Source organism: Paramacrobiotus metropolitanus, unplaced genomic scaffold, assembly GCF_019649055.1.
Source record: "Paramacrobiotus metropolitanus isolate TYO unplaced genomic scaffold, Prichtersi_v1.0 Parri_scaffold0000040, whole genome shotgun sequence".
NCBI lineage: Eukaryota > Metazoa > Tardigrada > Eutardigrada > Parachela > Macrobiotidae > Paramacrobiotus > Paramacrobiotus metropolitanus.
The window spans coordinates 169,923-195,481 of record NW_026570260.1 but is presented as its reverse complement, the minus strand read 5'-3'; the positions used below and the strand labels follow the sequence as shown (position 1 = coordinate 195,481).

The 25,559-nt window shown below is 50.0% G+C and overlaps 7 protein-coding genes across 10 annotated transcripts; 2 read left to right on the top strand and 5 right to left on the bottom strand.

The window, feature by feature from the left end:
• Positions 1-2,142: 2,142 nt before the first annotated feature.
• LOC129590463 (peroxidase-like) lies at positions 2,143-6,227 on the top strand. The gene is made up of 11 exons (XM_055485706.1): positions 2,143-2,216; positions 2,303-2,457; positions 2,518-2,691; positions 2,779-2,958; positions 4,329-4,893; positions 4,984-5,016; positions 5,267-5,502; positions 5,582-5,699; positions 5,786-5,801; positions 5,886-6,033; positions 6,121-6,227. Exons 1-11 carry the CDS (start codon positions 2,161-2,163, stop codon positions 6,225-6,227), a joined length of 1,788 nt encoding a protein of 595 aa, XP_055341681.1. The 5' UTR covers positions 2,143-2,160.
• Positions 6,228-7,021: 794 nt separating this feature from the next.
• LOC129590462 (ectonucleotide pyrophosphatase/phosphodiesterase family member 3-like) lies at positions 7,022-10,456 on the bottom strand. The gene is made up of 8 exons (XM_055485705.1): positions 10,230-10,456; positions 9,964-10,128; positions 9,714-9,907; positions 8,936-9,653; positions 8,121-8,876; positions 7,863-7,974; positions 7,451-7,806; positions 7,022-7,338 (listed from the first exon to the last, which is right to left on the bottom strand). The coding sequence occupies exons 1-8, from the start codon at positions 10,320-10,322 to the stop codon at positions 7,189-7,191; spliced, it is 2,544 nt and encodes an 847-aa protein (XP_055341680.1). The 5' UTR covers positions 10,323-10,456; the 3' UTR covers positions 7,022-7,188.
• A 53-nt stretch (positions 10,457-10,509) lies between these two features.
• LOC129590580 (uncharacterized) lies at positions 10,510-12,908 on the bottom strand. Its single transcript, XM_055485881.1, has 3 exons — positions 12,213-12,908; positions 11,198-12,076; positions 10,510-11,066 (listed from the first exon to the last, which is right to left on the bottom strand). The coding sequence occupies exons 1-3, from the start codon at positions 12,906-12,908 to the stop codon at positions 10,860-10,862; spliced, it is 1,782 nt and encodes a 593-aa protein (XP_055341856.1). The 3' UTR covers positions 10,510-10,859.
• A 594-nt stretch (positions 12,909-13,502) lies between these two features.
• Positions 13,503-14,516, bottom strand: LOC129590579 (uncharacterized). The gene is made up of 2 exons (XM_055485880.1): positions 14,325-14,516; positions 13,503-13,910 (listed from the first exon to the last, which is right to left on the bottom strand). Exons 1-2 carry the CDS (start codon positions 14,337-14,339, stop codon positions 13,503-13,505), a joined length of 423 nt encoding a protein of 140 aa, XP_055341855.1. The 5' UTR covers positions 14,340-14,516.
• A 184-nt stretch (positions 14,517-14,700) lies between these two features.
• Positions 14,701-20,005, top strand: LOC129590330 (SKI3 subunit of superkiller complex protein-like). Its single transcript, XM_055485494.1, has 11 exons — positions 14,701-15,399; positions 15,611-15,855; positions 15,918-16,576; positions 16,651-16,848; positions 16,928-17,194; positions 17,295-17,630; positions 17,699-18,416; positions 18,630-18,768; positions 18,829-19,018; positions 19,090-19,347; positions 19,401-20,005. Exons 1-11 carry the CDS (start codon positions 14,979-14,981, stop codon positions 19,831-19,833), a joined length of 3,864 nt encoding a protein of 1,287 aa, XP_055341469.1. The 5' UTR covers positions 14,701-14,978; the 3' UTR covers positions 19,834-20,005.
• Positions 19,870-21,955, bottom strand: LOC129590332 (uncharacterized). Of its 2 annotated transcripts, none has more exons than XM_055485495.1 (6): positions 21,657-21,955; positions 21,327-21,446; positions 21,006-21,137; positions 20,789-20,918; positions 20,587-20,725; positions 19,870-20,519 (listed from the first exon to the last, which is right to left on the bottom strand). In XM_055485495.1, the coding sequence occupies exons 1-6, from the start codon at positions 21,717-21,719 to the stop codon at positions 20,078-20,080; spliced, it is 1,026 nt and encodes a 341-aa protein (XP_055341470.1). In that variant the 5' UTR covers positions 21,720-21,955; the 3' UTR covers positions 19,870-20,077. The 2 variants fall into 2 exon arrangements, with proteins under 2 accessions (XP_055341470.1, XP_055341471.1); XM_055485496.1 differs by having other exon boundaries at positions 21,711-21,955.
• Positions 21,956-22,372: 417 nt separating this feature from the next.
• On the bottom strand, positions 22,373-25,544 carry LOC129590497 (filaggrin-2-like). Of its 3 annotated transcripts, none has more exons than XM_055485757.1 (5): positions 24,787-25,544; positions 23,814-24,157; positions 23,259-23,757; positions 23,018-23,137; positions 22,373-22,952 (listed from the first exon to the last, which is right to left on the bottom strand). In XM_055485757.1, exons 1-5 carry the CDS (start codon positions 25,430-25,432, stop codon positions 22,624-22,626), a joined length of 1,938 nt encoding a protein of 645 aa, XP_055341732.1. In that variant the 5' UTR covers positions 25,433-25,544; the 3' UTR covers positions 22,373-22,623. The 3 variants fall into 3 exon arrangements, with proteins under 3 accessions (XP_055341732.1, XP_055341733.1, XP_055341734.1); XM_055485758.1 differs by having other exon boundaries at positions 23,259-23,748; XM_055485759.1 differs by having other exon boundaries at positions 23,259-23,706; positions 24,787-25,543.
• Between the last annotated feature and the right edge of the window lie 15 nt (positions 25,545-25,559).

Below are 25,559 nucleotides of genomic sequence, written 5' to 3'. Positions count from 1 at the left end.
GTTCCATTTTTTAGAGAAATTCACATATTTTCGGAAAAAACTCGAGCGTAAGACTCGTATACGTTTAATTTTTACAATCAAAGTTTATCTTTCTGGTTGGAAAAAGGTGCGCTAGATTGGCCGAAGACATTGAAAATCTTTAGGTCAGTGCGCTAACGTTTACTAAAGAGTGCATTTGTTGTCAATGCACTAACTTGTAAGCGTTCGACAATGCTTCGGCTTTTGCCGATCCTTACTTCTTAGTTGATGGTACCAAATTTTTAACCGTTTAGTAGGCGTTTACGTTGATCATCCACATCCCCAATTACAACGACTGGAAAAATTTAAATACTGTTTAATTAATTTATTCGAACAAGTTTTATTCAGAGAGAGCTATAATACTGTATTTCCGCGAAATTACAGTACTAGTACAGAAGTAAGATGACGTCAGTTCGTACAAAAAGACTATAACGTCCCGACAGTAGTGCGACATCCTCTGTGCACTTGAGTGGAGTGCAATTAATCGCTATATCTTTAGCTTGTACAGACAAACTCAAGCACAATATAAAATTCGTTGAGCCCCCATCGGGCATATCCCAGCATGAAGCGTGGTTTAATTTCGGCATGGCCGGCATAATATTGCTCTAATAAAAACATCGCTACCAGTCTACCTGTGTGGTACGCACGCGCGTCATACCGCACCGAGTCTCTGTACGTACCGGACGTCCACAGCCGGTGGCGATCAGCCGCGAGTGGGGCCGGTTGGTAGCGGACATCCCTATATGAAGCTAAGCAGCGGAGTAGTCGGCAACGCATTGCATTCACCAACGACAGACCACTCGTGCCGCTTCCCATCTGCATTTCACATTTTCACCAAATGGCTTTAGCATCTTAAGAGTACCGGTTGTTGTTTTATCATTGCTCTCTATGTCTCCTTTGAGCATCGGAATAACAGAGGCAGCATTAATCATTTGTTGGACGCTGTTTGGTCAGCACTGCTAGTCAGCCTATTGCGCTATTGTTCACCGCGGCTGGCACACTGATTTGGCCGGAAAGTTAAAGCGCATTGTCCGTGCAGGGTCATCGTCAGCGGCAGCCGCCTGCCACACGTCCCCCCTCCTACCATGCAGCCGGCCAGCTGGGAATCGCTCTGTAGGATAACCTTTGTCCTTGCCGTGTCAGTCGCGTGCACTTCCGCCTTGGAGACGGTGCCACAGCGGGGCTTTGTGCCCGGTGCGCATCCCGGAAAGCCCTTTCCCGAAGCCAACCATAATCATCATTACGCACCGGCACGGAAGCCGGTGATCAGTGCGGATTACCGGGAAGTTCCGTCGCCCTATGTTGATCCTTATGAGCCGAAGCGCTACTACGGCCCACCGCCCTACGGACCTCCCGGACCTGAGAAATGCAGTAAGTAACCGTAATCGTATTAGATAATCGTTGAGCCATAGTTGGGAAAATATACCTTTTTATACGACCGCGTTACCAGGCCATAGTGCTGCCAGCGACCTGTTATATTTTATTCGTGAACATTGTTCCCCTAGTCATAATTTCCGGCGGTTGTATATGGTTTTTCTTTGTGCAACGTCGCTTTCCGGCTTCGGCTTTGTTAATCGTTGATCGACTAATCATCAGATCGTGACAAGTTTTCCGCACGTCAAAAGTAAAATTTAATTACGTATGCAATTAAACACAGTTATGACGACGTCGGTAACATTCCGATTATTATTGCGTTAAATTCACATTTTAAACAGATGTCACCTAATGGTAAGAATAGAGAGTCTTCATTTAAGGAAAGCTTCATGAATTATAGCTCATTACCGAATTCGATTTTCTGGAGTCTTTTACCAAGTCAGCACGAGATATGTAATTATGTGCTTATTTACCATTTCTGATATTTCTGCATTGCTATTATCTCGTATAAAAAAATTGTCGGTAGTTTATTAACTACAGATATGCGCTTCCAAGCGTTCTGCACGTGCACTGGTAAAATTTTGGTTGCGCGTTCTTTCGGTTGCTTAATTGCTTTCGGAATTGCCCAACATGATATCTTTGATCTTTGAGTAAATTTTGTGGTTGCGTCGTTCTTTGGCATTGTGGCAAACCCAGGCTACAGCACCTCCCGCCATGTTATTCGGCATCTATTCGGACTATTTTAATCGCCCTTCGCACGAAGTCATCATGCACAGCGGCTACAGTCCCAACGAGATGTCGGATCCGCCCAAACCCGGCTACGAGTAAGGACGCCGCACGTTCTTTACAGCGATTCCGCTTTTTGTGGATACAGCCATCTTGTACGGTGTGTAATACTGGCTGCATGTAGAATGGACTGCCCGGCCAAGTACGAAGAGCACGTCGACTGCCACCGGCAACTCAAGTACAGGACGTTCGACGGCAGCTGCAATAACCTCAAGTATCCCAGCTGGGGCAACCGCACGCAGCCCTACAGCCGCATCACGGCACGCACCTACGCTGACGGTCAGTTCACTTGTATTTTGTTATTGTGGAAAAATAGCTGCAACAATGCTCATATTGCAGGCAAAGATATCCCGCGGCTGTTCTCAGTGGTGCCGGAACACGGCGAGAAGGTGCCCCTGCCCAACCCGCGACTGATCAGCGTGGCCATCAGCCAGTCCAAGCCCATTCCGCACCCGGCGGCCAATCTGCTCATGCCCTTCTTCGGCCAGCTGATCACCCATGATTTGTCCCTAAGTACAGTGTTCTTATCGGTGTTCATTTTAAGGAGCTTGACCTACTGGTTTTGGAGAAACGTATGATTACGTGTGGTAATGCTTGCAGCGCCCTCTTTCCAAGTGAACAACCGCCAGCCGGACTGCTGCGTCATCAACGCCGACTGCCAAGTGTCGGAGTGCTTCCAGTTCTCCATTCCGCCCTACGATCCCTTCTATTCACGCTTCAACATCACCTGCCATCAGTTTGCGCGATCACTGCCGTCGAAGGATGCACGTTGTCGTTACGGTACGGAAGACGATGCATTGCTATTGTAAACGTACGTCTGACACAATCGCAACGTGGTGTGCGTATGCGTTTCGATGGGTGACAACTGCCGGTGTATGACAGTATGCGTAATATGCGCGCTACGAGTGCCCGTGGGAACAGACAAAAGCGTCGTGCCCTTAGATGCATAAATTAATTTCGCAGCGCGGCTATAACTGGCTGGCCATGGTGTCCGCTGAACCACTCTCCGTCTGTAAAGTCAACCCATTGAACAGCGCCGGACTGCACTAGTGACAATTACCGACGTAAGCGCATTACTATTGATGCGTTACGTTGCGCCCACTGCATTTAGTTAGTTTCTTGTTCATGTTCATCGGCAACGTTCGCTAAGTAGCCCGCGGTGCGCTGCGATGTCAGTACACTGAACGACTGCTGCGGCAACCGATATCTGGTTAACCAGCGCTTACAAACACTGTGGTCAAACAGGAATCGACAGGCATGAATCGCTTCAATTTGACCAGAGATATAATTTAGCCCGCATCAATAATCAGCAATCGGATGATGATTTATGGTCATGTCAATATGGCTCGGCGAAATGTAATTACTGCACAAATCCCCAAATGTCATTTGCATCAGTCATGCTTCGGCGCATCGTCTGGTTTGTTCAACTGTCGTTATAATTAGCCAGATAACGGGATGTAAGGCAATTTGTTCTGTGCCGTGTACATACACTGGTCAGTGACTGGCGCATGCGCTGTGTTGGTGACATGCGTACAGACTGTACGTGGTACCCTCCGTCAGTTGTCGTAAGGAACATGGAGCGGCGGTTTGGAGGGAAAGTGATAGTAGGTGATATGAGTGCCGGCCGCAACTGAGCAGCTGACGTGAACAAGAGTAGTGTAAACAGATTGGTGGACAAGTGGCTGTGTTGACACAACGCCAACTGGTAGACAGGTGGACAACGGAAGTTTTGAATAAATTTGTCTTAGCCTCCACTTGGTGCTTCCTTTCGTGTCATTCCACCCTTGTCAGCCGCTCACGCCGCTCATACACTTACACGCGTGTACAGTACCACATGGGCCGGCGCACAATTAATAGAGGATTACCTAATTACGCAGGGAACACAGCAACTGCGGCGCACTAACATCCTCGCCTAAGAGGAACCTGTTGCAGTTGCCATTAAACAAATGTTTTCTCTGAGGAAACGGTACAGTGTGTACGATTGCAGGCCAGCTGGCCGGATCGACAACAGGCTCATCTTAAAAAATTTATCTAAAATTTATATTCCTTGCAAAATTGGTGAATGCATCCTTCGTGTATTTGTTTTCAAAAGAAAGCTTCTCGGCTAGCCTACAGTAATTCAATCATGTAACTGTTACTGATATGCATAGGCGTACGGGAGCAGTTTACGACAGTAACGCATTGGCTGGACGCATCCCCGGTATACGGAAGCACCGAGCAACAGGCGCTGGCCATCCGCAACTACTACAAAGGACAGTTGAGCTTCCGCGATGTCCACACCGGCATTCCCAATGAGCAGATGATAGAGATCTTTGAGCAGATCCTACCCTCGCTGCCGCCTCATGGCCCCTCCTCCTGCAAGCCCCTGGATCCGCGCCGCACCTGTTTTCTAGCCGGTGACGAGCGCGTTAACCAGCAACCGCTGCTTATGACCTTTCACACCATCTTCCTGCGCTTCCACAACCTCATCGCCAACTTCATTGCCGCAGTCTATCCCGAATGGTCGGACGAGATGATCTATCAGGAGACGCGCAAGATCGTTATTGCCGCCTACCAGGTCATCACTTATAAGGAGTTTCTCCCAGTTCTTCTCGGCGAGAAGATCGCCAACCATAAACGCTACGCATTGAAGCTGCTGGACGAGGGATACTTTGATGGATATGATGATGCGTACGATCCGCATGTCATTAATGAATTCACAACGGGAGCATTCCGGTAGGAATATTATTAAGTGTACAATCGAAACAGTGTGCAGGAGCTGATCTTGAATGAAAAGAACCTGCTGACCGCTTTGGAATTTTGCAGATTACATACCCTTGTGGCCGATGTGGTTCCACGGTAAGATCTGCTCAATAGCTTGATTTTTTAGGAATATGGATGTCAGTGTTTTCTTCGACGAGCTTTATGGTGAAATACGTACTAGTACTCGTACATTCCTATCTGTACATGTATGCAGTGTGAATTACTTATCGGCTAATCACCGGTAAAGATCCATGACGTACTGATGCTATACTACGTACCCGAGTAGCTGCTGTAACCCCGTTTCAGTTAACATTTACCTCAATGGTTAACGTTGTATGGCCGGCAGGTTGGTGCTGTCGACGGGGCCACCGGAAGCGCACCCACTGTCCAGTCACTTCAACAACCAGACCCTGCTGTACGAGGACGGCAACGCCGACGCTATCGTCAACGGGATGTTGGAGGAGATGTCGCTGGCCTTCGACAGTCAGACCACCGCTGAGCTGCAGGGACGCCTTTTCCGCGGCCGCATGCCTTTCGGCCTGGACATCACCGCCATTGACTTTCAGCGCGGACGAGACCACGGTCAGATGCTCTTTTTTTCTCTAGCCAGGAAGTCCCTCACGACAGTTCAGCGGTGTCCCTAACTGGATTTGACCTTTAGGTTTGGGCACGTACAACGACATCCGAGAGGCCTGTGGTTATGGCCGCGTGTACGATTTTCCGGATCTTAAGGACTTTGTCTCCTACGACAATATTCAAGTACTACAAAAGCTGTACAGGTACGTACGTCACTGCGCATAATGTACTCAGAGGAAACCAAAGACTCTTGTACCATTATTCTTACTTTTGCTGGCTTGTGATGCAGGAGCGTGGATGATATTGTAAGTGGGGCATTTTTGTGTTGTGTCGCTGTTGAGTGTTAACCAATGCTGCTGACCAGTCAACAAATAATTCGCTGCGAACAGGACTTTATGGTGGGCGGTGTCATGGAGAACCCGGTCAACGGAGAAGCCAGTGTGGGGCCGACCTTTGCCTGTGTCATTGCTCTGGAGTTCCGCGGAAAGCGCGTGTCCGACCGGTTCTGGCATGAGAATCCCGATCAGTTCACATTAGGTCAGTAAAGGCATGCCTCTTAGTAATCATAGCGGTGATTGGCTAAGTAATGGTGTACTCATCCGCATAATGCCGGCATGTGAGCAGAGCAATTACAACAATTACGCAAGAGTTCCATGGCACAGTTAATATGTGCCACGACGGAGTTGCGCAGTGTACCGTGGAATTCTTTCCTGGATGTGTCTGATGTGTAAGTACCGATGGCTCAAGCCTGTGTATGGTTGCAATTTGCAGCAAGTTAACCTACGGGGCGTTGCAGAAATCCTCTGGTGCCGTGCAAAATGGTACCCAGGCTGGATCTGTACAAATTCTTCGGAATACCCAAGCCCTCGCACCCTCATCCGTCGCGAGAGGTATTTATTATATTTCCGATTCTTTAGTTTGACCATATGCCATTGTTTACCGGCATTGGACTTCGCATGGCGATGACACCGGTTAGCATGCATTTATGTGAGCTCCGTTAATTTTTCTAAATTGCGCAGAACTATGCCCGCCCCTTCGACCCCTACGCACCGGGCTACCAGCCACCGCTACCGCCGGGTGCCCCTTACCCCGCGCGTTTCGACTCGGCCATCTACGGAGAAGCCAAGTATCCGTCCGGACCGGCGCCCCGTTCGTAGGCTACGTGAGCCAACGAACGAGACCGCTCTTCGCACATCTAGTCCAGGAAGCAGAACATCCCATCCGATGTAGAACCTACCGATGCCCGACGAGTTTGGAAATCCTTTTTGAAAGCGGACTGATCATGACTTGTTCCTAATAATTTATGATTTTGTACTTTTCCTACTGTTTTATATACCTCCCAGATACGAGTATATGGCTGCCTATGACTATACTCTGCTGTACAGTTTGCTGTAAACAATACCTATAAACCGGAAACAAAACCGGCAAATGCTGAAATCGAATTTGTTGCTCACCTAATAACGAACGGATTGCAGGCACAGCGGAGCAGATAAAATTTGTTTTCCCATTACCAATTTTATTCGCAAGAAAATCTCGCCTCTCCCATCACAGAAAACGACAAAAAACAACTTAGAAACATAAAAGAGATTTCTGGGGGCTACAGCCACCGAAACAGATCCGCGAGCACGGTGCAATCACAAGAAGCGGGAATACTAGCATCGGCCTGCACCGCTTAGTACCTGGAGATGTTTCTTAAAGAGATTCCCAAAACGTTAAATTAGTCACGCGCGTCCGTAGTCGGGCGGCCTCTTCCACGGGTAGGCCGGTGAAGAAGCCCAGTCCACTGATCAACTCCACATCCACCACGGTGGCGCTGTGCGATAAGAGATAGGCCAGCTCGCTCTACGCAGGAAAATGTTTATCAGGATTCAGTTCATCAGGATTCAGTTCATCAGCGATTACAGAATTGCTACGTTCATTATGTTTCGGTAAAAAAGCGAAATTCTGAACCAACCTGGCAGCGTTTGGTCGGCGCTGGCTGGTGCGGTACGATGAATGATATCACGTCGTACTGACAGGAAAGAGTTGGGCAAATAACTGGCCTAACAGATCGTTGCCGCAGTACAACGGCGAAGAAATGCGACGGCAACTGGTCCCGCTGCAGGATTGACGGCGGATCAGCCAGGCCGAACGGGGCCTGATAGTCCCACACCGGTCCAAGCCAGATGAGCAGGCGCTGTGTTTCACTGTTCCAACCGGCCAGCATCTCCAGGAATCGATGCCAAATCCCGTAATAAAAACTGTGATACACCGGCACCGTGTTACTGGTCAGCAGGAACTCATCCTGGTAGGCCGCGGCTGACGCCAGCTCTGTAAGAAAGACAGGGTCTGATATGTGCAGCAAAAACGAGCATAATACCACCGACCTGGAGGAACCAATAAGCCCAGCGTAATACCGGACACTTCGCTGCAGAGACCGCTGCGATCCCATCCGCTTAACCGGGGATCGGCGAACCGGCATTCGGAGATGTCTTGATGCTAAAAAAACACGAGTATAACAAAAAAATTAGCCGGCAACGTCAAACCACAATAAGCGCTTCCATGGGAGAAAATTTTGAAAAATGCGGCATCTGTTACTACACATACTATTAATATTTTTAGAGAAGCATGAGCGCCAGTTTTACCTGGAAATTATGAAGCAGGATTTGCCGCGACCATGGCGGCATGCGAAACGCACTCCACACGGGAAGGTCCCGCTGCGGAAACACGCCGACAAGATAGTTGCGATTGACAAGCATCGTGGCGCCACTGTCACGTCCTCCAGGGAATCCAAATTCCCTACCATGCAGTTGCAAAAAATCATCCTGATCTTCCATAGATGCTGTCAGACTGGGCCAACTGCAATGTGTCGAGCAGTTCTTTCCACAAACCGGCCGGACTGTCACCGGCAGCGTCGCCCTTACAACGACGGGCAGCGGGTCTGTCTTCTCTTCAACGAGATTTTGCAGGCGCCCGGGACGCAGAAGATGCCGCAAGCTACCTCGCGTTCCGTTATTTTCCACGCCGTTTATTTCCAGCAGGTCCGCCAAAAGATTGAACAACTCAATATTAGCGAAGGCTTCCACAGTGGCGTGAGTAAGGAAAGACGGTCCATAGGCGAGGAAAACCGCCTGCAGCTCGTTGTGCACATTGTCCCAACCGTGCATGTTGAATTTGGTTTTGCAGGACACGCTTTTGTTCGCCGCAAACATCACATATGATAGGTTGGCGGTGATGATTAATGGTGCAATGACGTCGGCGTTAACATAGTGCAAACGGACGGGCAGATCCTGCTTCGCGTACAGTTGGAAGGGGGAGTACATGGAGCAATCGTAGCCGGATAGCGCTTTCCGCACGTCCACCGTCTCATTTAGGCGTACGCGATTCATAAAGCCATTTCCCTGCAATGTAGCCAGTTAAGTCTCAAGACAGAGATTAAATCGGAACAGAGCAGACTAACATCGTAAACAGACAGCGGGTCGAACTGTGACACATGGGGATCGACAGAGTGCCGGCACTGGTCGATGCCATGATCCGACAGGAAGATGACGTCCACGCAATCCAGTAAGGACGCATTGGCCAGTCCCTCCATGATGAGGGAGGTGAGTCGATCCACTTGCAAGAGGGCGTCACTGAACGCCTCGCTCTCCTGGAACTGGACGTGGGCAACGCTATCGGGCTGGTGATAGTATGCCAGGACGAGATCGGGGCGCTGTGCCGCCGGCATTCGCAGGGCGTCGACCACCCGCTGCGCCCGACTGGATACGGTTTCGTTAAAGTCGAAGACAGACCAGTAGGTGGGAAGGACTCCGTTAATTTTGACGTCGGTGCCGGGCCAGTAGTGCGCCAGCACGCGCCGCCCCTGCCGTTGGGCAACCTGCCAGATGGGCTGACCGCCCCACCATGCGCTGACGAAACGGCTGTCATTAGCGTTATAGAAGAAGCGGGTGCCGTCCACCGAGGAAAAGCTGTTGTCGATGATGCCGTGGGATTCCGGGAACAGTCCCGTTGCCATCGTGTAGTGGTTGGGGAAGGTGCTGGTCGGGAACACGGGACGCATGTGGGCGGCGCGGACACCGGCGCTCCCGAGATCCTTCAAGGAGGGAATTCGGTCCAGGAAACGACTGGCCAGGCCGTCGAAGGAGTGCACAAGTACAGCTGGGCGCTCAAAGCCAAATCTGCTTAACAAAAACGACACTCACGCACCATCAAGTATTTAAGAAAAAGTATTTACTCACTCTTTGGGACAGCGCGCGAAATCGGGGGTAAAATGCAGACGGTCTTTCCAAAGCATCGATGGCGATGCGTTGGAGGAGTTGGCCATCACTGGCACAACTTTAGGAACATGGGCCAAGTAGCCCAGGAGGAATCCGCCGATGAGCAGCAGCACGGCGCCTGTCGCCACTTTGGCCGCGGGAGATCGGTACCATTTCTGCACAACGTAAGCTGTAGTCGCACCAATTTCAGTGCAGAAGCAAAGTATTCTACCTGGGATAAGGGCGGCAGTTTGCCCCGGCCGCTGCTGAAGTGCAGCGACTCCAGCGAGCTGCCTTCATCCGTCACTGAGTCTCTGTGCGCGCTGCTCGCCGTTCCGCGCTCCTTGGCAGCCAATGCACCGCTGGGCTTGTTCCGCCAGCGCATCTTCTCCTTCCTCTGTGCAAACAACATCGTTGGTCCGGTAACACACATCATCAGTCTTTATGCTAAACGATTAGACTGTACAGTCTCTACTCTACGCGAACGCACTAACGGACCTGCAGCGCTTGTCCGTTTGACAAGTGTTCTCCCTCCGATTCACTGGCACCGTCATCCTCTTCCTGCAGCGTCAGCAGCTGGAATTCCTCCATTAATCATATGCCATAATCCCATGAAGTCACTCTCCGATGAGCAGTGAATAAAACAACAGAGCTCTAATAACTAACAAGCGTAATAAGAGTGCAAGAAATTTTTACTTTTTAGAAAAAATTTTAACTGGGAGCAGAGAAGTGATTCCGTAATCCACATACGCTACCGCCTTCGGGATGGCGGTTTTCAATCGAGATGTTTCATTTTCGAAAATTTTTCGCTTTTCCCGAGGACATCGTTTGATTTAATTAACCTTATCGGTAGATTCGGTACTATTTAATTCAGGATCAAACTAATTATTAACCAAACATCACTGGCATTATTGAAAACCGCCTTGCACAAAACACGAGCGGACTGAGAAACGTGCGCCGCGTGACACATGAGTAACAACTAACAAACATAAAAAATCATACGAGTCAACGAGTAGCGCAGAAAACTCGTAAAAATGCAGCACAGCTAACAACAGAAGTATGAAAAATTCAAAAAGCCGAAGCCATCAAGTTGTCAATTCTCCATTTTATAAAACACAGAAAAATTTATTACTGTTCTTCCATTCCAAAACCGTCCAAAAAATTATTACCGTTCGACCCAGACCTTTTCATAATATTATTGAAACGGTTCACGAACTGCACCAGCAGACACATAACGACGGGTGCAATGTTGTTCAGCTGCGGATCCCACACCGAATCGCGGCAGCAGGGATAAGCGAGGCAACCGCAACGGGCCGACTGCACCGCGCACAATGTCTGCAAAAGAAGCAAAAATTTTGTTCTTGTTAGTGGACCGGTGGACCAGTTAAATTCTACAATTTTTAACAAATGAAATTCAAATCTGCGTGCAGGAAGTCCGTATTGCCCTCATCCGCACTTATCTGTACCTTGCTAAGCAGATCCATCAAGTCAATCATCTGGCTATTCTCGTTCTCCAACTGCTGGCAATCCGTTCTGATCTTCGCTAACCACTTCAACGCTGTCTGCCGGTCTTCGCTGCTTACCGAGCATGAAATGTGAGTTTCCACGAGACTCCACAAGGCCACTGCGGCATCGTCACCGCTCTCACGGTCCAAGCGAGCCAATGCCATGTACGTGGAAATTGTCATGTCCCAGAAGCGTTTAAATTTACTTCCGGGGTCACCCGGCCATCCCAAGGCATACTTGCATATGGCTCTGTTCGTCAAAATGAAGTGGCTCTGGACGAACACGACATCTCCGCAAGGCAGCCGGCTACACATGGCAGCAAAGCACGACAGACCGTCGTCAGTGGGTTTCCTTTTACTGCCTTGACACGGATCCAGTGTCAACCTGCAGGCTAGACGGGCGAAACAGATGGCCCTCAAACGAAGCCTTCCGCAGCGGGACGATAAGAGGCCGATAACATCTCCTGTCTTAATCACTCTGCCCTCATCGCCTCCAATGATAATAATGCGCTGCGTGGACGAGTTCAGACAGTTGGCCAGGGTGGCAGTGAGGGAATAGTCCGCAGCGTCGTCGCTCTGGCGGGGAATGACAATGAGGGAGAGCAACACAGCCGACTCCAGGATAGCCGCCCAGGTGCTGCATACAGAGCGCATTCGTGTCTGTTGAACTGTGTCCAGGTGAGAAAAGACGCCAAGCAACACTTCCACCGGCAGCCGAAGGATATCGTCATCTGAGTCATTCGACACCGCCAATCGAGTGTCCGTGTCTAGGCGCAATGCTTTATAAATCATCCAAGGAAGGTCCGTCGTTAAACGGTTAGCAAATCGAAAAAAGCGAGTCTACAAAACCGTCAATCAGTGAGCGCATGCTGCGGAAATTAACAGAGGATAAATGATAAAAACACGATATCCACTGTCCATTCGATCAAACCTCAAATTCACCTGCAAATTATTGATAATTTGTCTTAGCTTTCACCTTTTGATTAAGCGTGCGTTCAATGTACGTCCAGGTGCGACCGTCATCCATAAGCCGCGCAAACCGAAAGGGGTAACCACAATATTGGTCCGAAAAGGTGGCCTCCAGCCAGTCATTTAGCAAGCGTCGCTGTTTTTCCTCCGACAAGCCTGCCAGCTGAGCCGTCAAGTGCACGCTTCCCCTAAAAAAATCCCCCGGGCGGACGACGCAGGAAGCGAACTTATTCCCGTAATATTTACGCAACTCTGCCCTATCCCTGGGCCCGCTCGCACTGGCTAGGTTGCAGCGTGGTTGGCGGAGCCGTTGGGGCGGGACCACGTGCAGGGGACCGTCGGCCACGCCCTCCGCGTTCAGCAGCTGCACCACGCCCACATCGCCAGGCCAATAGGATTTGCGCAGTTTGAGACACAATTCGGCAGGGGTCCAAGTCCAGGGAGAACGGGGGTTGGGACGCAGCAGCACCTCCACCGGGCAGCGCTCACCTACTTTACCCAGATCCAAGTCCGTCGCACAGGCCGGCGAGAACATCTTGAAGATGCGGTCAAAGGGCGTCAATTCGCACCGGCGATCGGGGCAGAGAAAGTCGATAAAGAGCCCATTATCCGCTATGTCCACCACGCGTCCATATCGCAGGAGACCGCTGTTCTCCCATACATCCACGCTGTCGCATCGCAAATAGATCTGGAAGGAGCCCATTCTTTCTTCCAGCAGCGATGCGTGTGCTTGTACGGGTCTGTCGCTAACAAGAAACGAAGAAACTAAAATTATATCGGAAAAAAATAAGTATTTAACTGTTAGGAAGAATATTGATTAGTAGCTGGTGTTGGCCATGTTGCGCGTGCTAGTTCTTGCTCATCATACTTGCATCACCTGAAGCCCTGAACACGTTTGCAGTTTACAGTGGGCAACACTAACAGTCAGATTTGGCAGCTTGTTATGACTTATCAGTGAGATAAACGAAAATTAGAAAATATGAAATTACAATTATGCAGAACATGAAGAACAGAGTTGAAAATGCGGAGCCTTTCTTCAAATCTCTGCACTGTTGAAAGGCTTTTTCATGATAACACCGTAGAAACGGGAACTACTTTCATTCGAAAACAAGCAGCATGTGCGGACTGTGTACTACGACACAGCGTCGACAACGAACCTACTTTTCCTTCCATTTTGTCTGTACTGCAAATAAATCAGTCTAACAGTCAAATGGTAGTATTAGGTTGCTTAATAATTATGGTACCAGTGGCAAATGGCAATCAATAGTCCCCAAAAAAGGGCAGAATTTACAAAAAATTAACACGTTTTGAATTCCACACAGAAAGGAATGTCGGAAATTTTTGCGGATGGACCGTTTCCCGCATCTTTAGAAACAATTCGGCAGGGTCCAAGTCCAGGGAGCGCGGGGCTGGGACGCAGCAGCACCTCCACCGGGCAGCGCTCACCTACTTTACCCAGATCCAAGTCCGTCGCACAGGCCGGCGAGAACATCTTGAAGATGCGGTCAAAGGGCGTCAATTCGCACCGGCGATCGGGGCAGAGAAAGTCGATAAAGAGCCCATTATCCGCTACGTCCACCACGCGTCCATATCGCAGGAGACCGCTGTTCTCCCAGACATCCACGCTGTCGCATCGCAAATAGATCTGGAAGGAGCCCATTCTTTCTTCCAGCAGCGATGCGTGTGTGCTTGTACGGGTCTGTCGCTAACAAGAAACGAAGAAACTAAAATTATATCGGAAAAAAAATAAGTATTTAACTGTTAGGAAGAATATTGATTAGTAGTTGGTGTTGGCCATGCTGCCCATGTTAGTTCTTGCTCTTCATACTTGCATCACTCGAAGTCCTGAACAGCGTTGGTAGTTTACAGTGGGCAACACTAATGTCAGCCAATGATTTGGCATCTTGTTATGACTTGTCAGTGAGATAAATGAAAATATGAAATTACAATTATGCAGAACATGAAGAACAGAGTTAAAAATGCAGAACCTTCCTTCAAATCTCTGCATTGTTGAAAGGCTTTTTCATGATAACACCGTAGAAACGGGAAATGCTTTCGTTGGAAAACAAGCAGCATGTGCGGACTGTGTACTACGACACAACGTCGACAACGAACCTACCTCTTTTCCTTCCATTTTGTCTGTACTGCAAATAAATCAGTCTAACAGTCAAATGGTAGATATTAGGTTGCTTAATAATTATGGTACCAGTGGCAAATGGCAATCAATAGTCCCCAAAAAGGGCAGAATTTACAAAAAATTAACACGTTTTTGAATTCCACGACAGAAAGAATGTCGGAAATTTTTGCGGATGGACCGTTTCCCGCATCTTTAGAAAATGCCGGAAAGGCCCAGAATGGCATGGCTCAATCGCGATAGGGCAGTTACGTGAGAACGTGCCTGCCTACACTATAACACCTGTACAACCAATGTGTACACTATAACACTCCTGTTATACACTATCGTACCGTAAGTAATAACTAATAAAATATGTCACGTAAAAAGTCGGGAAGATGATCGAAAAATCCAATATTTGAAACAAAAATAAATATTGCTTTGCACTGATTGCTGATTGCAGTACCGTTTTCCGTTCTTGGCAAAGTTCTGCTTTTGTCATATAGAATTATTTATGATGATTAATTTATAGTACTGCCAGAAGTAACGTGCCTGTGGCGTTGCCACTGCTACTTCAACAAGAATATTTTGTGTACGGGAAGGCATCTTTGCTGATTTGCATTTCTAGAAAGAGCCAGGCTTCCGAGACTTCGTTTCAGAATGGTGGAAGCAGGCAATACGCGTGTCCGCCTAAAGCGCGCCAAGGAGCTGATTGACGAGCAGAAGTGGGATAAGGCGCAGGACATTCTGCAGCGTATCTGCGAGGAGGACGGCGGGAACGCACCGGCGCTGTTGCTGAGCGGAAAGTGCGCCTTGGAGCTACAGCAGCGCGACAAGTCGCTGCAGCAGTTTCGCCGCGCGCTGGCAACTCAAAGCGAACTGCTGGCGGCCTGGCAGGGACTCCTGGCCTGGCACAAGCGTTTCGCGCCGACCGTTGCGGGAGAAGTGGAGGACCATCAGCTTCTGGAGGGTTATCGGCGCTGTCTGGAGGCCCTGGAGAAGGATGAGCAGCAGGCGGCGATGATGAAGCCCAAAGTGATGGAGTATCTGCAGGGGTATGCGCCCCTCCTTGCCGCCACAGGTTAGTCGCTTTTTCCTTGAATTTGACTGTTCGCATGCCTTTACTCCCCGCACTGATTGGTAAACGGACTCTGCATTGGTAAAGCTACTACGGTGCTCAACCGGTAAATGTTCTATGCAAAATATTCAGCTGGGCACCTGTTGCGTGGCACCTTGAAATGATTGCGTTTGTCGTAGAGCATTGATAGCAGAATTTGTTACTTTGTGTACAGGAAAGATGGAGGAAGCGCTGACAACTTGGGGACGTTTGGCGGAGTTAGCTACGGGCTACGGCAACAAGGAGACGCGTCTCCACGCCTACCGCGCTATCATTCGCGCCATCGTTCCTCTACCGAACAAACACCAGACCGACTTCCTCACAGCACTGCCGCCTGACCGTCTCCAGCTGCTGCTGACCACCTTTGACGCCCTGCTCAGCGAGTACGATGTGGCGACGCTGGAAGATGGCTATGCGCAGGTCCGACTGCGCGCCTTTTGATACAAAACCGCTGAAGTTGTGCAGTATATTGTGCGTTGCAGGAGCACTTGAGTGTTATGCTGCGCTTGCAGCGCCTGGTGGATGCAGAAACTCTTGCCCACAAATACCGCGAGCAGTACAAGGAAATGGTGCCTTTTGCCGTGGCCGTCCTGTACATGCTGCAGTTAGAGCGTGATCTGCGTGGTCAACCCGTCAAGGAACCGGAAATGAATGCCCTGCAGGAAACTGTCGCTTCGTGGGACGCCCAGCATCCGTTGGTCCGCATCAAGAAAGCCCTCACGGCCTACCGCCAGCACGGTTTCGCTAAATGCTGCGAATTATTGGAGAAGGCCCTTTTGAGCGCCAAGGGCTGGTCAAGTCTGCCGACCGCTTACCACGTTCCTCTTCTTCAGCACATCGATCTGTTGTGTCGCAAATATCTTGCAATCGCTTGGATTTGTGTGGGCGGAGAGCGGCTGGCGGACGCTGTGACGATGATGGCTGACTATGCGTCGCGAATGCCCCAGCCGGATTGGGAGGTGTACTTTTATTCTGGTTTCGCGCAGTTTATTCTCGGCCGAACGGCGGCTGCGGAAGCGACACAACGGGATGGATCTCAGGCGTTTGCTGGGCAAACAGATAGGAGTGAGCAGATGCTGGTGGACTCCCTTAAGGGAATCTTTTGTTTTGACCGTGGGGACTTTCAGGCTGCCGCCGATTTGTACGTGTGCTTCACCAACCTTTGGCATGCATATCTTGCATTTGGCTGGTTGATTGTCTGCTGTTCCTTTACAGATTGGAAAGTGCATTACTAGTCCGCGAGGACAATTATCTCTTCCATTATTATTTATTCCGTTGCCTGTGGGATGCCGGGCAGCGGGATCCGCGACGTTGTCTGAAGCATCTCAAACGCGCCTTGCAGCTCTACCCTGATTTCGCTGTTGCTCACATGTATCTCGGTTTATGGACTTGGCTGCAGGACCGCGACATCGAGTACGGCGTGATGATGATAATTTTTATGCTCAAGTTGTTGCGATTTGTGAATACTGTAATATCTCTTTGAAATACATAGGGCGGCGCGCAGCCATTTGGTGAAATCCCATGCTCTTTTGCCCAACGATCCTGTTATCGTGCGAACCCTCACTGACTACCTGACGGTGGCCTACAAGGATGTCGAGGCGGTGCAGATTCTGCAACAAGCGTTGAGCAGTCGGGTGTTTTCGTATGAAGCGGCTCGATGGATGCGCTTGCGGCTGGCGCTGCTGTGCTACCGGAATAAACTGTGGATGGAATGCATCAGTTATCTGCGGCAGAGTATTGTTGATTTTCCCCAAGAGCGGTCAGTCTGCAACTTTTAAAATCAGGGCAGTTTCGCCTGTAACATTTATGTTTAAGTGTTTTATTTAGTTGAAGTGTTTTATTTAGTTTTATTTATTTAGTCTGGTTCAAGAGCTACTGGGAGATGCGCTGGCTTTCCGTGGAAATTACGGCAGTGCGGAAGGGACTTTCGCGAAGGTTGTAGAGAAATTCGGAAGCGCACCTGAGCTGACCGCATACAGCTCTTACCGGCGCGCTACCATTAAGCAGACGATGAAGATGGACGAAGAGGCCGAGTTGGAGCTGGTGCTGTTGAGGGAGCAGTCGCCGTGGTTCCGCTATATGTGCCTGCAAAATCTGGCCTTACTATCCATAGGGAAAGCGCAGTTGGCCTTTGAGGAGTATCGTCCGCGAGAAGCCTTGCAAGCCATTCAAACTGCACTGGATCTCTTAACCGAGTAAACATTCTCGTTTATTAACGGAATTCTTATCAACTTCTTTGCCACATAATGTGATTGTGTTGCAGAATTGTCCTATCCGGAAATGTATCTGTGATGGTGTGGACGATCCTGGGCGATGCGTGCCTCTTAGCGCGTCACTGTCGTCCTGGGAGCGCTGTTCCCTGCGTCCTGCTCATCGACCAGTTTCTTTGGGACGGATCGCCTTCCGGTCAGCGCGTCGAATTAAACGCGCGCCAGGCCATCTATCTAGCGACGTTGTTCTACTCCGCCGCCATCGGCTTAAAGCGCGCTTCTGCCCGACTTTGGGAGCGTTTAACCATGGCCTATCTTGCCCTCGCTGAGCGGCTGGCGTTATCCGCCGAGAAGGACGCGGCGCACCAATGGTGGAACAAGTCCCTGTTGGCCGCTAAAGAGATGCTGCAGCGAAACCCATTAGATCCGTCGTTGTGGACCACGCTGGGCATGGTGCTTACGTCGTCTGTGGGGAAGAGCGGGGACAGTAGTCTGATGGCGGATGCAGCGCGAAGTCTGACAAAGAGCCTGCAGCTGTACAATCGGGCCCGCATCAATCCGACTTGTACGGCTGCCAGCTGGACGTGTCTGGGTTATCTGCTGCTCAACGCTAAGCGGTATATACCGGCCCATAAAATGCTAAAATTGGCGCAAAATGCCGACCCCGGTCAGGCGGCCGCCTGGCTAGGTCAGGCGTGGTGCGCCGAGCGAACGGGGCACACTTTGGAAGCGATGGATCTGTGCCGCCATGCTTGTGCTCTGGGCCGACCGGTAAATTCATCCAATATTTTTTTATTCTATAACCGACAACTTTTTTACACTTTGCCGGGACACAATTCTGAGAAATATTTGTCGCACAAGTGATGTAAAAGGCAATTTCGGCTGGCTGCGCTTACAATTAGAAATGTGAAAGCTGATTTTGGTGATTGTTATCTCTATTTGAACGCAAAGCGAAAAGCGATTAATACGTTGTTGTGGTTGTAGCACGAAGCCATGCATCGCTACGCTGAATGGGTCGTTTGGGTTTTGTTGAAAAGTCAGCTGGACCAGAATTTGTTGTGGGAAGTCATTGGTCGGCTGGATGCTGTGCCCACCGCGTTAGACTACCTTGGCCAGTACAAACGTAAGGAAAGCGTGGTTTACCCTTCGTTCCGGTTGACAAAAGCGCAGCTTCTTTTTACAGATATTATGGGCGAGAGCAGCAAATCCTGTATGTTGACCTGCATTCTCGCAGAATGGGCGGGTCTGTTGCGGACTGGATTGGATCAGGCCCAGAATGCATTGCAACTGTGCGCCGAAACTGGCGTCGCGTTCGGCAAGCATCAGCAGAAACTTGTGGATGAATCCAGGTTGAATCTGGCACGGTTCTTGAGGTCAGAAAGCAGATTTTCTTTTTGGTTGTCAGTGATAAGGTGGTGACGTCGCGAGAACGATGTGTTTACAGCGAAATCAACCGGCACAGCGAAGCTCTGGATATGTTAAGCAGTGTGGAAAGTGAGCCATCACGGTGCAGCATACTGTTGTTGCTGCTGGTGCACTTCCGACTGGGTAACTACGAGGACGCCGACGGACTGATAGAAGTGCTCACTGAGATGGACGCCGGCGATGCACAGTTCAGTGGCTGTGTGCAGATGTTGCGCTGTGTCGTGAAGCTGTACTGGTTGATGCAAAGCGGCGGTGTGGATGCTGGCAGTATGCCCGAGTAAGTTTCGAGTGAATTTGATTTGGCATGATACTGCACTGGTTTTCTCTTAGAATGAATGAAGCCACTCCGTTTGCAATGCGACAGCGTGATTGCTATCGATCGCTCATCGGCGAAAAGGCACAATCAACTGTCGAAGGTCTAGCTCTGCTCTTGGCGGTTCCTAGTGGAATCAGTGTCGCTAGTCGAATGCTTCACATGCGTCCGGAACGCCCGGATGTGCGTCTCTATGTGGCCGAAGCGCTGCAGTCTTTCGACATGGAGTTGGCACAACATTTCGCATTCACAGCCATCATGCTCAACGAGTGGATGTGTGGCGACCACGGAGCGGCCGTGCAGCCGCGTCATCTGGCAACCGGTGCTAACCGCATCCCTTACCATTCCCAACTGCAGCCCAACATTCTCCATTTTCTGCTCAAGGACGGACAAGGGACGGGGCAGCTACAGCAACAGGCGGTGCGATTGTTTCCGTGGTTAATTGGTTGATTGACGTAACTTTGCGAGGCAATAAGGTGACCGGTCTTTCCATTTTTTTTTTATTACAGTTGGTTTTAACAGTTGTTATCTTTCCACACAATCATTTGCGAGCTTTCCTACTCGCGGACAGCACATTAAGCGCGTATACTAATAAACTAAAACATAAAATCTGAGTATCACATTAAGGTAAGCGTTAACAGCGTCACAAAAAATAAAATGAATCAAAACTACACAGTAGAAGTTGGCCATATGTTTAGATCATGTATGGAATGTAATCGAGGGTCTGTGTGGTGAAATGGGCAGCCTTATGGGCGCCCAGCTGCTCGTAAGAGCGCAACGTGGCCGCATCGTCCTCCTGGATGTAAGCCCAAGCCGTCTCCTGTCCCAACTGCGAAAAGACCTTCTCCGCTAAATGCCGGTTAACGATCTCCAGATACGCGCCCTGCTGTCCGTCCGCTGCCTTAACGAATCCCTGGCCCAAGTTTCCATCGGGCTCATATATGTTGCCGGCGACCAGTTGACCCTGTTGGTCGAAAAGCGCCACGCTAGGAAACCCGTGAGTCAGTAGGTAGCGGAAGTAGGGTGTGGCGTCCACGCCATGACCCAGTCGGCCCACAAACTTCCATTGACTCAGCAACAATGGGATATGCTGTGGTTCGAGGACGCCCAGGCGGTAGCCGGCAGGCAACGCCGGTCTGCAATAGGCGCAACAACGTGATTGACACTTATCAGTTATCGTAAGAAAACTGACAAACGACTTACGCGGTACTGCGCTGGAGATCCTTTGCGCGGAGAAGCAGAACGTGGTCCGAGCGGTTATCGTGCTGGCCGTCTTCGATACGGATGTTGCCGATGTGGGTGGTCTCTTCGATCATTAGCGGGACAAACTCAACGGGAACAGCTATAAATCAACCGGCAAATGCGTGTGACGCAGTGTTCAGTTGGCTGAGAGGGCGTGCCTTACCGCTGAAGATCACCGGTCGGTACCAGTCCACCAACTGCATGAAGTTGTCGCGCAGGAAACGCCGCAGGGCAGCAGAATCCTTGGCGAAGAAGCTGACAGCCTGCCGCGTCTTCCCACGCACCACGTACTCCTGTTTAAGCAACCCACGTTACATCCATACCAGGATCAGTGTAACTGCAATATATATCTTGACGAAGATAGTGTGGGAGTTGTGTACCTGCGTGGCGTTGTCGTCGCGGGGTACCGGTCGGGTCATTGCCACCGTAAAGTCAGGGAATTTGTCCAGGATGAGTTGTGTCAACGGCCAGACACACTTACCCGACAGCATGTTGCGTGCCTGAACGAATAGCTGCAAAAGACGTCCAACGTTACGTGAATAACAATGAATTATTAAGCTAATTTAGGCACAACCGTAAAATATCAATACACAGGTTATACTATATGGGCACGAACAAGACAGTGTTAAAGGCAGCAACTCTGCGCCAGCGGCCAGTCGCTAGTCTCGCTACTCGTAGTCAGCTATCGCTTATCCGCTCACCGGAAGTGCCTGCGGGAAATGCTCCTTGAGCGCAGCAACCACGGCGGGCAAATCAGCCGGTTGAACGACGTACAGCTGGCTGCTGTTGGCGCCTTCTCGCCTGGCGGCAATGGCATCTTCCTGCAATATCAAAACTTTCTATCGTTACTTTAAGGGGTAGCTTCCCAGGCCCCAGCATCGAAGCGGCAATGCTCTGTACTCTGCACATGCCATGCAAGCAGTACACGCGACACGACGGCGGACGCATCTACAAGACATTCACGCAACAACGAGCCAACGACAGCCAGCAATTAAGCCTAACAAACAACCACACGGCAGGCAACGGTCGACCTGTCCCACAGCAGTCCACGAGAGAACAACGATAATCAACGCTGCGCGGAGTACCTCCATCATGGATCAAGGGATGACGGCTGATGTCAAACGGTAAGTGTTGACGACACCTCAGTTTCGATTCTCGCAACTTATTCAACAGAATTAATCAGCTGACTGGAAATACACTTTCCAAATAATTCGATGCTGCGGGATCGGCCTGGAATTGGATCAAACAGTAGGAAACAAGGAGGCAGGAATCACCGCAAATTTCAAACACAACAATTGCAATGCGCTTGTACGTACTTATTTCCGGTGCGCTTTCAACAGCACACAGTGTTATGCGTGCCTGTGAGTCATCGTAGCCGCCCGCCTTGCCTTCCGACTACCGAGTTGTAACTTGTCACTCCATCAATCAGTCCGTAGACTCCGTACCGGGTAATGGGCCGGTATTAACGAGTGCTAATGTATTAATCGTCGTAATCGGTAGACGGCAACCGGAACTGTTAGAAAATGTTAAGCATAGCGCGAAAAACGATGATTCAAAAATCGGATGCAGGCAAAAGTACCTGACTTTTGCTCTTCTGCTGTTACCGATTGTGACAAGATCCTTGTAAGTTTCTAGAGTCCTGACGGGAGGGCGACTGCACTGAAGCATTATTTATTTCTCGTGCAAATGTGTTTATGTAGTTCGTCCTGGAGTACTCGTACCCGAAGACAAAATTTATCACACACAATCAACGTATGCGTTTTAATGATGATCTGTTCACTTAAGACACCTGTACAACCAATGTTCAGTAAATTAATACAACATCGTTAACCTGTCGATGCCGCAGAAAAACAGAGGAATCAAATCAATCAATGCAACTAATGAGAAGCACACGCTCGGCTAACCGGCCTCGCGGCCAGGCGAAATATCCGCCAACATAAAAGTAGCACTACGTGTTAAAAAAATCAAAAGAAATCCCCATCCTGATTCGGCAGTGTTTTACAACGGCTTGCGATCCTTGAACTGGTTATCAGCCGATCCACTGCCGCTGATCTTCTCCCACGCCGATGAGGCCATCCCCTCCACTTTTTCCACTACATTGTGCGCCGCATCTTTCACCTTATCCACCAAGCCGGCATCTTGGTTCTCTTGCTGCTGCTGATTCTTGTCCCCGTCGCGACGTTGGTCTACACCACGGCGGTTCTGGTTCCAGTCGGAGGCGTTGGACTGATTGAAGGAGCCCTGTGCATCGCGTCCCTCTTGCCACGAAGAGCCGCCGTAGGGGCCCTGCGAGCGCGAGTACTGCTGCTGGGCGCGGTCAGATCCACCTGTCAACGGAGAATCCGTGGGTCAGATACAGAGCAGAGGCTAAAGCGAGAGGAATTATACTTACCGGCTCCATAAGACTGAGCCCACGATCCCTGACCCTGGCCGTAGCGCTGCTGTCCCTGCAAGCCGTACGAGCCCTGGTTGTCGCGGCCAGACCATCGGCTCTGGTTATCGTATTGCCCACCTATTGAGTAAGAAAAACAATCGAAATTATCTCGAAATTCACCTGAAAACCGGTATTTCAATCTTGCATTTAAAAATAACTTTATTACGGAAGCTCAACACCTTCCACAAACGAGACATACTTTGGTAACCAGAATCATATTGATTCTGGCGTCCGTAATCCGACGATGAATCCCATTTGTGACCCTGACCATATGGTGAATAGGTGGACTGTTGGCTCGATTCCTGCCCGTAACCCGATCGATTGGCGGACTGTCCGCGCCAATCCTGGCCCCCGCGGCTATAATCCGAGGAGGAGTCCCAGCGATGTCCAGAACCATAAGGCGAATAACTGGACTGTTGGCTGGATTCTTGCTGACCGTATCCAGATCCATAGCTAGGCGTCTGTCCACGCCACTGATCGAACTGATTGCGTCCTTCCCACTGCTGACCGCTGGATGAACCGTAACCGGCGCCCCGCGACGGTGCATATCCCTGGTTACCCCATCCACCGCCATACTGGCTCTGTTGGCTGCCCGAGTATGGTTCATGGCCATGTCCGCCGTACTGCTGGAAACTTCCTCCGCGACCCTGGGAATACGCGAAGCGGGGATAGTATGGATCGAACCAACTCTGCTGAGACTGCAGCAGCGACTGTCTTGGTCTCAAGCGACACGGCACAAAGAAAAGAAACTTACCGAGCTGTACGATTGCGGCTGGTACTGTTGTTGGCCCCATGACGACTGCTGACCACTGCCGTAGCGTCCTTGTTGTTGTCCGTACTGCTGGTCCTGGGAGTACGCTTGACCGTAGCGGTTGCTGCTATCCCGGTCCAAGTCACCGCGGTTGCGATACTGTCCGCTCAGGTCGTTCTGGTTATCCTCGAAGCGGCGCCAGTTGCGGTCGGCATCGCGACGGGTGTCTTGAAAGCCGGAATAGGAGCCGGATCCAGAACCAGAGGACTGGTATCCATAGGAGCTGGGGAAGCCTGATTGCCGGTACTGATCAGGGGAGGCGCTATCCCAAGTGTTCCGTGAAGAGTCTGACAAAAAATTTACACATGGTCAACAAGAATGACACATATTCTTGGAAACTTTCCAGGAATATCGAAGAATGTTGTGCTATAAAACCCATTTTCCGTTTTCAAACTTTCTATCCTATGAGATCGATGTTTTCAAACACGCTGCAGTAGACCAGTGGTAGACAAGAGGACACACCCCCTTGTAATGATTCATGACTATCGGATCGCGACAGCGGTCGTTTCCGCCCGCACACGGTAGCTGCCGGCAAGGCTGCTACTAAACAGCTGGCCCAAACAACTTATCATACGCGCTTGGGATTTTCCCGCACCAAAGATAACCGCACTTTGCCCTGATTTCAGCAAGCCATTTCGCGATATTCCTTCAAATTTTATAAAGATGGGTTTTAATAATTATTTAAACAACCCAGCGTTAGGTATTAAAAAATCACATAACGGGAGCAACAGGAGAAAAGGCCCGACCGATCTTTTGGACTGAAACTTACGGGAAAAGTGTAAGGAAAAGTACAGAAAATACCGGCAAGTTAAAATTAAAAAAGAATGGAATGCACAAGTTTCATATGCCGTAAATAGCTGCAACATTTACAAAAAATTATACGAATACGGCACATTACTACCACATCGGAACTTACCGCTGCTCTGCCGATTTTGCCACTTGCGGTCACCTTCCACCGCTTCCATCTGCCATTGATCGATCTTCTGCGCCTGCGCATCCTTAAAATCGTCCTGCTGCTGCTGGCCGGATGAACGCGACGTCTGACTGGGGAAATCCTGGCCGTATCGGCCACCGCCGTACGAAGAGTTGTTCCATTGCTGCTTGTTTGCGGGGTCGTTATTCTTCTTCAGGTAGTCGCTGTCCCACTGATTAGAGCTACTACCGGTGGCATCCTTGCTCTTGTTCCACTGACTGCTGCTGCTACTGTCCGCGTCCTTGTTCTTATTCCACTGGTCCTTGTCCTTGTTAGCGTCCTTGTTCCATGAGGAGGAAGAGGAATCCTTGTTGAAGTTTTGCGACAGCTCATCCTTGGCCTCGCCCAACTTCTGCTTGGCTGTCTCCACTTTGCCGCTTAGCGACTGTCCCTTCGACTCGTCCTTGAATTCCTCCCACTTCTGTTTGCCGGTCGACTTGGCCTTGTCTGCTAGATCTTCCGCCGCATCCTTCGTTTTGCTCCACGAATCCTTGTCCTTGTACAACACTGACTGGCCGGCGAAAGCGCGCGCGCCGGTCATCTGGCTGCCACGCAGTAAAATCGAAGTTATCGCACGGGTTGACATCATTTTTTATTCGTAAGAATTTAAATAGAATTCACGTAAAAACTCGAAAATCCCTTAAATTTCAAGCACATTGAAAATTTTTGCAAATCAAATGATTGAGAAGCTCATTGCTGCGGTTGCGATTGCTTAT